The sequence below is a fragment of the Corapipo altera genome, unplaced genomic scaffold (assembly GCF_003945725.1).
Source record: "Corapipo altera isolate COAL_440 unplaced genomic scaffold, ASM394572v1 50, whole genome shotgun sequence".
Taxonomy (NCBI): domain Eukaryota; kingdom Metazoa; phylum Chordata; class Aves; order Passeriformes; family Pipridae; genus Corapipo; species Corapipo altera.
Window position 1 is genome coordinate 5,403,818 of NW_020884889.1, and position 13,875 is coordinate 5,417,692.

Genomic DNA, 13,875 nt, shown 5'->3' on the forward strand with positions numbered 1-13,875 from the left:
CAGAGTGTAGCTTTTTGGTCTTGCGCAGCCTTTAAAGATATTTCATGCTTCCTCCTACCAGAAAACTTTTCAGGGTAAAGATTTTCTCATGTAATGTGTTTGGAAGTCCACGGTGTGAAAGGACTGTGAAAGAAGGGAGACTTAATTGAGGTGGGATTGTTTGAGAGAGGAAGGATGTACAAGTAGCAAACATCAGAGGAAGCCCCCACATTGTCAGGATACAAAGTCACTCATGACAGCCCTTGTAAAAATCCTCAAAGTGCACATTAAACACCAACACTATAAGAGCCATTTTTTTCTTCCAGCTTTTTAATGTGACAGAGAGAACAAAAACAAAGTCCATTGGAACAGCTGCAATTTCCAGTGACAACCAGACACAGATCAAATAAAAAAAAATAAAAGAAGGTTTTAAATGAAGAAAAGGAACCAAGGGACTGGAACTGGCTATTTCACACACAGAGTTGACAGAACATCTAAATGAAACTTTGCATTAAAGCACGACACTGGGTGTTATTTACAATGGGACTTGCAGTGTGTGTACATTTATACAGCACTAGCATCACATACAGCAAAGAAATTTATTTCATTTTGTTTCCTTCATAGCTCCCAGGCGTGATTCTTCCTAAAAGCAGCATTTACTAATACAAGGGTGAGAAACGGGTAGAAACTTAATGAAAAATAAAATGTATAGGGCTCAAATCTACGTAACCTAAAAATATCCTCTTGGATTTTGTGTGCCCTTTGGAAAGTCAAAGGACTTTAAGCAGTAAATATAAATGGACCCAAGGCCTCCTTAAGAGCATCAGAGTTTACTCTGCTGTTGGAGGTCTCAAAGCAGGACCTGGAGGAGACTGACCTGCACATCTGCAGAAAGCTCAGCTCCATGCAGCCTCACTCTGTGTCCCTTTGTGAATCCAACCTTAGGGCTGGACCACTCCCAGGCTTGGGGAACATCCCTCAGTGCCCCTCTTCAATATCACTGAAGGACATCAGGATGCCTGAGCACTCCCCAGTGTGCAGAACACCTGGCTCTGGGTATAGGTTCTCCAAGAATGATCCTTTTCTTAGTCCAAAAGATCCATACACCACTGTTTATAAATCATGTAGCATTTCAAGGAATTTCAAAGAATGATGTTCAAATGGGCAAGGAGGGGATCACCCCACCCAGCAGAAGCAGAAGCCACCATCACTAGGACATAGCATAGCCAAAGGCAGTAACAGGAGCTGTCCTGCACAACTGAAGTAAATAAATTAATATACGACAACCTGTTAAATCAACAGGAGTATAAGGAGGCAGAACTCATTATAATACCACTGGTCTTTTATAATCAACAGTGCTTGGTGTCCCTCTAAATGTCTGTGTCTGCATGCTCAGAAACTCAGCAAAGGACTCCTCCTGTGACCCCTGCTACATGGCTGTACAGCTGAAGACACTGAGTCACAGCAGGTCCATTTGGGTTCCCTAGACTCACCTTTCCTGTGCCACAATGTCCCTGGATAAGTGGCTGTACTGGTGTGCCACGCATCCACGAGGAGGTCCAGCTGTCCTCTAGAACAGAAATCTTTGGGATTTAAGGCAAGTCCTCTGTCTTGGTCCTCTGTGTCCCTCTTGCAGTAAAGTTCATGAATCTGTGGAAATAGCGCTCTGCAGAGATCACCAGGGGACCTGTGGTCAGCAGTTTTCTCTGTGGATGGTCCAGTGTATCCAAGACAGAGACTGTTCACTGTGGCAAACATGGGCAGGGGAACCAATGGAAGAGGCATGCTGGCCCTTGCACAGCAGGTATAATGCTGATTTTACAGAAGAAATAAAGCTGAGCCATCAGAGGAGGTGCCTGATTAGAAATCTCCCCCTGAACAGGGCTCTGGGACTCTGACTCAGGCTCAGCCTATCAGGTAGCCCATGGCTTGAAACTGAGCCCAAGTCAAACCAGAGTCAATGCTGAGGGGTCTGCACCCACCAACCATTTTGCTCTGGAAAGCAGCAGTGTGAGGCCTACACTGATTTACACCATGACAAGGACAATAAACACATCAGGAGTATTGACTACGCCTGTTCGCACTGAAGCTGGATGGGAGGTGTCAGCCCGGGTGTCACAAAGGCAAATGCCTGAGCTGGAGCTGTCGCCCTGGATTTCTCTGTTCCTGAAGAAGCAGGGCTATCCAGGGCATCTTCAGCTCAGCACCGTGCCTGAGCATGGTGATATGTGTTGCCTCTGCCTTTCAGCTGAGAATAATGGGATCCAGGGTGATGAGTTCAGCCACAGACCCCTGACTTGTAGGTGTCTCAGAGAGGTGATGCAAGTTCTTTTCATTTCTTCCTTCTCTGCTCAGTGTTGTCCTTTCCCAGGCTCTCCTGTACCAGCTGCAGTGTGTGTTTGCTCTCTCCTACTATTAGGCACAAACTCCCTGGTCAAGCCAGGGATAGGAGCCTTGTGCCAACACACATGCAATGTCCCTTAGCCTCAAGTGACTGACCCATGGATTTTAGGGATGCTAAGTTTCTATAGTCACATGGGTAGCCCGGGTAACATTGATAACAAGATCCTATTGCTATTTACTTTGTCCCAGCTAGTCTATGAAGTGAGGTTTAGCAGCCTGGAAGACATTCTGTAAAGAGGAAAGGTTTCTAAGATTGGATATATTTCCTAATACTATCTTACCATTTATATCTCCTCAAGACCTCAATTTCTTCCTTCTCTGAAAATTAATAGAGAAGTTTTGCAAAATAAATGATGTCATTAAGGTCACTGCACAATGGCAATGGAGAACAAAAGTAGATTTTCTGTGAGCATTGGGTAATAAGTAACTGAGAGTGCTATGTAAAATAAATATTTAAATATAGGTTCTCACTCCACAGAGCAGCACAGATGAACAGTCCAGAAAATGAAACAAAAATTCCCCTCCTGTCCCCCGATTGTAATATGATAATTGGCAAGCACAGCCGAACAAAATGGATGAAACCTAAAAGTCATGGTGACCTTTTGTGTTAAAATACATATTTAGCTGCTTCTTATCATGCAAAAGGACCAGATAGTCTTAGAGAAAAAAAATATGTTCTGGGCTGGGATTCTGAACAGAAGCTGTGAACTGCTGCCAAAGGACATTATTACATTCACTCCTACCTTAGAGAAGGAACCTTGCTGTTTTGAAGACAAATAAAAAAAGGCCCTAAGCTACCCATAAAATGAAGAAATTACGCATAATAAGTTCTGTTATTACAGCAGCTTGTGATTTTATCAATTTCATAAACCTCTGAATAAATGTCAAAAATCCCAAACAGCCCATTGTAGCCTCGCTACTCCAGAAGTGTTTAGCCCTGATTGACACAATGATGAAAGTGATGCTCATTAGAGGCTTTTGCCTCATCAGCAAGGATTTGCTGCTTGTGATCTAACCCTGCTGTGTGTCCTTCGGCTGCCCTCTGCAGCAGCACCTCGCTGACTCCCACAGCTGCAGCGTGGGCTGGGCTGGTGCCAGTGAGTGCAAGTGACTGTCCCTGTGCAGCCAAAGGCAGAGGTGTGAGACATCAGTCCTAGGCAGGATTTCAGCCTAGCCTTCCTTGGTTTTCTTAAAAAATCCCAAACAAACCCAAACAAACAAAAACCAACAAACAAGGGGGAGGGAAGCAACAAAGAGGATACAAAGGAAGGTAAATAGGAAGATCATGAACAAAAGTACAAAAGAACTTTTTATGTCACAAAATATCCTGGTGCGACAAATTCCCTGCGCTATATGATGGTTTCTTATCAATTCTGGTCTATTGCTGAGCTTGTTGAAAGGATCTAATTAGTGTTATCTCCTCTATTGTGAGCATTAATGTGTTTTTGAACAGGATGCATTTTATTCTGACTTCCCAAGAGAACATACTCTAAAATACACAACTCACTTTGCTTCTAGGTGCAACAGGACTTGTATGATAAAAAGGGCACACAAATTTCAAGAATGTTCTTCACAGGATATCAAACTAAACTGTGCCACTAAATGGAGAATTTAATGTTCTGTACAGTGAAAGCTTGCTGTGTGCATTCCCTGTGTAACAAGTTAAATGGCTTTAAGTAACTGTGCTTACAGTATTTCAATGAGACCCAAGTATATTAGAAAGTCAAGCATCATATTCTTTAAATAATATGGCTAAAATGCTGGTAAATTCACAGTTACCATACTCTAGGTATTAGGCAAAAATCCCTTATTTACACTGGATAATATGTACACATTTGGTTTGTGGAATGCTCCAACAGCATATCAATTTCTCCTCTGTGAAAGTTGTAGGAAAAAAACTACAACTAATTAATCATTATAGAAATATATATTCCCAGCCATCAACACATTGAAATATTTGGTGTCTGGATATAAAGAATGAAGTGGCACTAAGTTGGTCATGACTCCAGATAATCTTGAATTATTGGGATTAGTTTTTAGTGTTTCTCTTAAAATCCTCTTAAGGGCGCAGAAATTAAAAATTCTAAATTTTAGTAGCTGACCACTTCAATGTGTATATGTATGTTTGCAAGTATGTGTAAATACATATATATATATAAAATTATGTAGATATTTCTCTCTTAGACCAAGAAGGTGCCTAGTGATTCTCTGTGCCCAAGTGAAGACAGTAAAGGGCTTTGAAACTCTGAGTCTTCTGAGAGAGCCAAGCATCCATCCTTGAATCCTCTGGAAATCAGGACTCTCACACTATTCCAGGCGGTTGGGGTGGTAACCCGAAAATCAAGACCGTGGGTCACTGGCCACATTTGTAGCTCTTGCCCCTATTGCTGGAGCTCACCTACAGCAGTTTGTTACCTGCCTCCGCTCGGATGCCCTTCGTGTCTGAGCACAGCTGATATGGATTGCCAAGGAGTGCTGGGCAGGGCGGGCAGTATCTCACAGCTCGGCAAAGGCAGGAGGGGGTGAGGATCTGCTCTCCTGTCGGACACGCTGGCGCCCACGCAGGCGCAAACATGCACGGAGCCGCTGCTACGTCTGGTGTCCTTACAGTGGGATGGGGAGGGACAGGGTGGGCTCCCAGCATAGGCAAGGTTGAACCCAAGCTCTGCAAGGGGTGTGTGGGAGCTGCATGCACCAGTTGTGGCTGTGAAAAGGTCAGAAACTATGGGGTTTTGTTTATATCCCTTCGGGCTCTTCAATCCCTCTGCCACCTCGTTTTGAGGTATTGACAGAACATTTTGGGTTTTCCAAACGTGGCTCTTTTTTGTTCTTCTTCTGTGTCTGCCCCCCCTGAACCCCTGAGCCTCTGTTGCTCACATCAGAACCTGTTCTCGAGTCTCTGGCAGGCGCAAAGCGAGCAGGCCACCTCCAACCAGAGCGGAGGAGGCCAGAAGGATGGGAACCACCTTGGTTATCCCTACGAAGGAGGAAAAGATGGAGTTCCCCAGGATGGCACCAAACTTGCAAAGCCCGTTGAGGATGCCAAAGGCTGTTGCCCTGTGGGGAGGAAAAGCAGAAAGCAATGGTGAGGAGGGAGGCTCTGGCATAACTACAGAAGGTCTGGATGGGTAATTTTGTGAATGCTCTTGTGTTGGAAATAAAACCTAGCACAATAAATAGATAGATAAATAGATAAATAGATGCTGTTGTTTTGCACATCTCTGTGAATGAGAAGAATGTCTGCATGCACTCTTTTTTCTTTTCCATCTCAGATTCTTCTTAGCCCTAGAGTGGCCCACTGTGTCAGCCTTTGCCTTCCCTAAAGGCAGCAGGACACAGCCTTACTCTAGAACTTGTCAAAACTCTTCCAAGGGCTGCCTGAAGCAGGTAGTCACCACAGAAGCAACCACAGCTCTCCTCCAAATCCTGTTTCACTCAGCAGCTAAAAGCACACTACTTTCAATGCACAGTCCTTCTCCTTTCCTTCTGCTTCCCCCAACAGCCTGAAAAAGGCAAAAAGGCACTTATAATGATGTTGTAAGGAAAGCTTTCATCTGCAGCATACTCTTCTGAAGTCTCCTGTGTTGCCCCGTGTCCCAAATCTTTCTGTCAGACCTCCATGTACATCCATGGAAATGACAGAGGACTTTTTTCATTTGGTATCCCTTCATGGGGTTTGGAACTAGATGATTTTATATCCCTTCCAACCCAAACCATTGTGTGATTCCATGACCCTATGATTTATCTGGCTGTAATTTCCACAGGCCCTCATGATCCCTGTGTACAACCCACCACGCATGCAGAATTATGTTTGCAGGTGTCTGTGCTGATTCCATGTAGCTCCAGGACTACACATCCCTGCAGGACTGGTGAAAATAAAATAAACAAAATAAAATAGAATAAAATAAAAAAAATTAAAATAAAATAATAAAATAAAATAACCACTTCCCCCCCTACGTGTCTCTAGAGTGGCTTTTTGCATCAGAAACCAAGAGGACAAAGTCAGAATGTGGAGACTCAAAGGGGAAATATTCTAAGTACCTTTTGTCTGTGGGGTAGAGCTCCACGGTGATGACATCCAGGGCATTCCAGGCAGCGATGCTGGCCCCACAGAAGAGGCACTGCCAGCCAATCATCGCTGACTCACTGTTGCCAAAAAAGAGGAAGAAGCAGCACACTGCTGAGATCAACATTGAGCCACCTATGGGGGGGAAAACAAGAGAAAAATGTTGGCACCAGCATCCCCTGTCCACAATTGAGCAAACACATTTGTTGATAAAGATGGCTTTCAAGCAATGGCATTTCATTCCAATAGGAATTAAATCTGTAAGAATCCAAAAATACCTTGATGCTTCCTATCTCTCATTCTCTGATGCTGGAAACCAGCTTGAAACTGTTCTCAATGATCATCTGATCTTGCTGATAGTCCTGCTCTACAAAGACTCTGAAGACAGGCTTTTCCAGGCAGGTTTCCAGCATCTCATACTTCCAGAGGGATCCAGGAAGAGCAGAGGCAAGTAAACATGAAAGTCAATGAGGAGGAAGCATCATTGTGAAGGCTTTTCAACTTGAGTTTCAAGTGATAAGCTAGTGCATTTCATATCATATTGAAGTCACTTGATGCATTTCTAGTCCCAATTAGGATAATTTACAGTCACTTGTATGAAGCACTTGAGGTCTCTTTTAATTATAAGAACATCATTAGATTTCATGGCACATTTGCACAGGAGCCATAATTTTATGAACACCACCAAGGGAGAAAGTGAGAGCATTCATGCTCAGTTAGGCACAGTTCAGATTTAGAAATATTAATAGCTACATCACTGCCTTCTACCCCATTGAGAATTTTCACCTGAAAGATGCAATTTTTGCAATTTTTCACTGGAAAGTTCTGTTATCACTGGAATAGCTCCATTTACTACCTGAAAACCAAACAATTTTCTTTGTTTTTTTGGGGCTTTTTAACCAATTTGGCACCATCTGAAATAATTCAGGTGCTGAACTGGAACTAAAATGCTTCATTTTGGACATTACATTGCATCTTCCCACTGTAGTGCCCTGCTTATGAAAAGCTGCCATGCAGGACCCCATGTCCACTTCTCCTCCATGGTACATGGCCAAACCACATCCCCACAGTGCAGTGGGATATTTCTCCCTGCTGAAAATGCACAGTCCAGCATTAGGGTCTTCGTGAGGGTACCAGATCTGCTGTTTTGTACAAGAGAAGGTTTGGAGGGACATAATAAAACTGAACTGAAGTGCCAGAAAGGCAAATAATACAAAAGCAAAATACAGTTTTCCTGTTAAGCTGGCCAGAAATAATATGTTCAACAGAGTGATACAGGTGGGATGCCAGAAGGCTGTTTACATTGAAAATTCCATAGTGAAACATTTCAGTGTGTCATCACCAATTTTTGTCCTGTGTTCTTCATTTTGCAGAAGAAATAAGCATTTAGGGTTCCAGTTGTCATCTCAATTGCAGATGAAAATGCTGAAATGCTGACATGTTTGCAGGATGGACAATCTCATTGTCATTCAGCTTCCTTTATTTCCCACATACCCTCTAGTTTGTTTGGGTCTTTTCCAAATTCACCACATGAATGCTCATTTCCCCCCAGGTACATTCCTGACACACCAATGGGGTCATCTTGCTCTACTTTAACCTGTCTGACGGTGAAGCAAAACCAACTAACCTTCCCTCTGTTCTCAGAAGAGAGAGAGGTGAGCTCAAGAGAGTGATTCATCCCGTACCCCTGAGATACATCCCTGATTTTATTAACTTCCCTTAGCTGTCCCTCTGGGCATGATTCCTATAGTGTCTGGAGAAAAAGGTCTGAACTCTGGAGGAAGCAACAGCAGAAATTCTCAAAGTATTCACAGAGCTGATAAGGTGATAACTCAGTAACTTATTCCGTAGTGCTAAAGGGTGGCACCTTGCTTGGCTGTGACATGGTCAGTTAATTTACCATATGGTCCCTGAAGCTGTTTGTACAATCATTTGAAAATCAGAAAAAAACAAAAGAGGGAACTCTTGGGCTGTCAAGCTGCCACATCAAATAAACTTTGTGAATATTCATTGCTACAAGCAAAGTGTTCATTTATTTATACAGAGACTTTGGATTTCAGCATCAACTCAACAGCACTAAGAGGTCCTGCTTCAGCTCCGACTCATGGATAAACACGAAGGATTTGACACAAAAGCCAAAATAAAATAAAAAGGAGGATGTCATGGACACACAAAAAATCAGAGTGAGGAAGTGGGGAGCAGGTCACTTGCATACCATGATGGAGTAGATCACTTGCTTCACCCTCTAGTCTTTACCCTTCTACTCCTTTTGATATGGGAATGACTCGTTCCCAGCAGAGCCCTCTTGGTGTGCAGATGCAGTGAGCTCTTCACACTGACCATGGTTTTTGCAGGGCCGTGTTCCCACCCATGACCTGTGCCATCACCCACCATCCCCACTCACCAATCATCTTTATCCTCCCAATTTTGTCCATGAGCAATGCAGAGATGATGTTGCCTGGCAGGACAGACAGACTGCCCAGGAAGCTGACCAGGTAGATCAGGAAATCATTGTCCTCCTCGAAGTCGATGTGGCAGCCTTCCTTCTCCTTCATGAATGTGCTGTTTATGAGCCTGCAGTTGATGAATTTGTGTTCGTAGAGATCTGTGAGTGAAAAAAGCAAAGTCTTGACCCTGCTTGGCTGAACTCCCTTCAGAGCCAGGATCTAGCCAAATCAAAGACCCAAGAAAAGCTCCTCCTCAAATGCAAATGTCCAGGGAGTTTCTATTTCAGTGGCAAACTCTAGCTGTGTCCTTGGCTCCTGGTGGATGCAGGATCACACACTCCTTTTATTTTTGGAGTCACCCGGACCAGTATCCCCATGCCACAAGGACAGGGTAATGCAGGCTTTGATTTCATGGTATTATGGTTTGTTCTTTATTAAAGTAGAAATGAAAAGTTTCTTCAGGATAAATTAATGACTATTTTACTACTTACAATCATCAACCACCAATTGGTTAAAATTATAGTTTAAGCCAAATTTACTGAATAAAGCTGTAAGGTGGTGAGAATTTTGCCATTACTTTAAGATGTCAAGGTCTGAGTGCTGAATTTTGCATTTGCCACCCAGCAGCCAGTGACACTGGAAGCCATGTGGTTAAAATCAACAAATCGAACAACCTGAAGGAGTATCACCCTCTTCTTTTTCCATCATCACTCTCATTACCCAGCACACACTCAAACTCACAGATCCCTATCATCCTTTTTCCCAGAAAATAGATAAAATAGTTCTCTGATAAAATAGTTTTCTGATAAAATAGTTCCTAGTTACGGAGACGACACCACAGCAGGAATCCCATTACCAGTATTATAAAAGACAGTAGAGATGATGGTGCAGTTTTCAAAGAAGGTCTCACTGGATGTCACATCTTCAAAGTAGCAATCCTCAAACAACGAATCCTCAAATTTTACTTCCTTGAATTTCATGCCAATAAATCTGTGGGGCAGGAAACAGAACTTCACTCTGTGCTTTAAGATATTTTCTACACTGTTTAGTGTGCAGTGGCTGTCTCAAGAGACAGACACTAATGGCAATTTCTAGGGTCATTTACAGAAAAGGTGTTGCTTGGCTGCACAACTGTTCTTCCAACTCTGTGCTTACATATTTTGTGTTTTAGTAGGACAGAAGGATTTGAAGACAGTTTTTTTCAAAGAGATATGGATCTTTTAGGATCTTTGGCAGTTTATTCCTCAAAATAATCACATCTAACACAATGTGCGTCTAAGGCCAAGGGGACAAAAACCCTCTCATGTTGAGTTCTGGGCCAACTGAAGAAATAGACTTTCACTCAATGCAGGGCATTTCCTTCATGAGCTGACACTGCTGCTTTCCTTATTCTGACCCTTCCCCCAGCATAAATAAAACCAGACATTATCAGGAGCCTATCGAGCCATTTGGTGAAAGGTTTCTGACAGTTGTTTAAACTCAAAGTGATTTTTTAAGTGAAAATGCAGTAGGGTTTCTGGAAAGAGTGGGGAGATATCTGAGTTCTGCTTGCAACCATCTATATTCGAGGTCTATTGCTTATCATGTAATGAAAACAGATTTCACTAAAAATAATAAACTGTGTCAGGTGATTGATTTCTCCTCTGATGGGAAGCTTGACATGTCTGACCTGACTGCCTGAAGGATGACACAATATTGATTTACCTGTGAGATTTTGCAGAAACACTAAGAAGATGTATTAGGTAATGCACAGGCATGTTTGGACGATGTAAGGAGCTATTAAGAACATGCATTATTGCTCTAGTTAAAGAGGCCACGACTGTCAGCAAATAAAAAAAAACCTTCTAACATATATTCAGAAGCTTAATTGAATTGAGCACTTACAACACAGTGCAGTGTGATGGCTATTTACACCTTTAAACGAGCACTGCAGGGCTTCTTAACTGAACCTACTAACAGAAATTATTAATGAACAAAATACCACAAGAAGACTATTCAAGTCTTTTGCTCCATGTAGAAGGTCTCATAGGTTATAGCAAAACTTAAAACTGTTCTGCATTTGCTCAGTAATAGCCTGTCATGTATTTGCTCCCCAAGGCTGCTAGAAGCCTGTTTTTCCTGCAGTTTGCTTTATTAACATCCATCTTTAAAAGAGTCAGATAGCAATGGCCTGGTAATCCATGGACTTTTAGCTCACAGCCAAGGGCTGGAGGAAAAACACAGCTGTAAACCACATTGAGATACTTCTGGGCATTACTGGAATGCAGCTTGATCAGGTTCTGAGTTTTTAAATTGGAGAGGGACAAGGCAGGAGCACAGTGATGTACATCACAGTTTATGTCTTTGTCCAGTAAGGTGCTGAGCATCTCTAGTTCTCAGTGAAGTTAGCGACAGCTCAGCATCTCCTCTGGGCATAAGAAAAACGTCCCCAGTCCCTACATTTAACCAACATCCACTTATCACCACTTTCTTTTGGGGAATAGGAACTGCAGGGCTAGGTTTTCACCACCAAGCACAGCTCCTTGCTGCAGGGAAGGTCTCTGGAAGGACAGGAGGACACATATTGGGGTCCCCCACCAATATCTATCAAATATATACCAAGGGAATGGAGACAAATAGTTTCTGAGGGAAGAGGAACAATCTGGCTAGGCAATGAGATGTGGTTTCAGCTGTGAAGATTAAAACAATGAGTGCTTTGTGTAACACTGAACATACAGTGGGAACTCCCCACATGGTGCAAGGCAGCTGGAGCAACATCCTCTTAAGTCTGTCTGAGGCAATGGGATCTCCACAGAAATTACATAGGGGTATTTTTCCACCCTTTTATTGGGATTTTGAAAAGTAGTAATGGAATGGCTAGGATTTATATCACTGTAGGACATAGAGTGATTGGAGTCCAGGCTGGATACAGAAGAAAACCCACCAAGCTCAGCGCAAATAGGAGAAAAAAGGAAGGAAAGCAATGATGTTCTGCTGGAGCAACTTCACTGACTTCAAAGCATTAAAAGAGAAGGTGACGCACTCAGCTGTGGGGAGATACTGGCTGGAATGGGAGAAGCACACCAGTGTGGCCATGGCACAGCTCACACTAATGGGCTGCAGGATAGAGCCTGGGGTAATTCATATTGAGGACTTCAAGAGAAAATAGCTTTTTATTTTGGAAGTATAGCAGCAGAGCAGTTTTATTACCAGTGATGGTCTCTGCTGCCCAAGCCCAGTAGATGTCAGTGTGGGCTAAGGAAAGAGAAATCATCTCTCCATCCAGAGCTCCCCAGCCCAGCCAGGTGGGCACCCCCTGCCCTGATCCCAACAACGGGCTGCTGGAAACAGGACTCTTAACAGGCATCCCCCTGGGGTCTGGAGGTGCCAGTGACCGAAGCAGAGTATGTGGAAAAACAGGCTAAAAAGGATATCTGGATTGTGGAAAACTGCCTTTGGGATTTGAGAGATTTAGACTGTGTGTCCAGAAGAGCAACAGAGAGGTTCAAGTTGATGGAAAATGAGAAAGGAAGAAAGAGCTTCCTAGACATTTATTTCTGTTTGAATACATCGAACCAAATTCTGTTCACTTACTTGTCATTCCTGTATTCCCCATTTCTATGGATCTGGTTTTCCAGGGTGAAATTAAAGGTAAAGTGGGACACTTCTTCCTCATCAAAGATCTTCACTCGCGAATCATATGCCTCGTCTTGGAGATACCGAATCATATCAGGGAACCAGACAATAAGGCCATAGTAACTAAAGCAAGATAGGAGAAATACATCAGGAATACAAGATACTTCCAATGATCTACTTCATAACTTGCAAACTTGTTAAACTTCTAATGCAAATGCATTTCTGACACAAATTCTTGCTCAGCTCTGACACAGGATGGAGAAAATTGTTTCTCCACCCTAAACACTTCCCTAATTTCAGAAGCATGTTTGTCCATTCCCATTCATTTAAAGCAGGGGAATTCAATTAAGTTCCCCTTGGTTGGGGAATAAAGCAGTGTGCTATCCTTGCTGCCCAAGAGACTAGCAGAGCAATAAGAAACTGCAGATTTCTGCAAGTGTGAGGTTTAAGTGAGAATTAGACAAAATTTACCTTTACTATAGATTTCGGCTCACCTGAATAGTTTTGATCTAGACTAAGGAACAGCTGAGAATCAGGCAAGGTTGTATCTTTTTTGTGTGTTTGGACAAGATCAAATGAAAGATGTAGAGGTGAGAAAGTCAATATATTACTGCACTACTGACCATTTCTCAAGCCCTGATTTGTTCAAAGCACCTTGTATCTCATATAAGCAATTAGATGGATCAATATAGGAGAGCAAAGCTTAGTAAGCAAAGACTCTTTAAAATAAGACCAGGATTACTTTTGTAATAGTTTATTTAAATGTGCAAATAATTATTCAAACTCTGAGGGTCCTTTAGTTTCCTGAAGAAGTTAAAGTACCTTACCTTAAGGCCATTGTAAACCAAACCACAGCCAGCATTAGCGTGTTCATCCTGTACTGGGCTGTTAAACAATATAGCACGTTGTCCCAGACCTACAAATCCACAAGAAGAAATTATCTGTCAGGACACCCTTGCAGACACTCAACAGATTAATCTCTGAGTGCATCATAAATCTAATGTGAGACAAATGGGTTCATTGGGGGAAGGTCAGATGTTATATAGGCTTATATTCAGTGTTTGTTCAAAATTATATTTATTGAGATAAATGGCTTACAAAAAGGTCACTTGTTCAGCTGTATGCCAGGGTTCTTGATCTGAGCCCTCTGTAATGTGCTGGAGTGTATGACTAGGTCTGGGCTGGTTTGATGCTGTGTCTCTCTCTGGTTATATCAGTAAATGTGGTTATGAGCCCCTTCCCAGACCTTCTGACAACTTGATCTTTTCAAGTATATGTATAGACCCAGAAGCATTTTCAGACCAAGCTCCAAAGCTAACTGAAGAGCAAAAACCCAAACACAGCTGGCACTTCAGGAGAGGTAAG

General features: G+C 42.7%; 1 protein-coding gene across 2 annotated transcripts in view; it reads right to left on the reverse strand.

Moving 5' to 3' along the window:
- Nucleotides 1-291: 291 nt before the first annotated feature.
- The window catches only part of SV2B (synaptic vesicle glycoprotein 2B), a 65,862-nt gene continuing 52,278 nt past the window's right edge, over nucleotides 292-13,875 (reverse strand). For both annotated transcript variants that reach the window (XM_027644524.1, XM_027644525.1), the window contains exons 8-13: nucleotides 13,338-13,426; nucleotides 12,469-12,633; nucleotides 9,752-9,885; nucleotides 8,853-9,053; nucleotides 6,424-6,583; nucleotides 292-5,439 (exon numbers count right to left, since the gene is read on the reverse strand). In XM_027644524.1, the coding sequence (XP_027500325.1) occupies nucleotides 5,256-5,439; nucleotides 6,424-6,583; nucleotides 8,853-9,053; nucleotides 9,752-9,885; nucleotides 12,469-12,633; nucleotides 13,338-13,426 (933 nt within the window). In that variant the 3' untranslated portion in view covers nucleotides 292-5,255. The remainder of the gene's footprint in view (nucleotides 5,440-6,423; nucleotides 6,584-8,852; nucleotides 9,054-9,751; nucleotides 9,886-12,468; nucleotides 12,634-13,337; nucleotides 13,427-13,875) is intronic.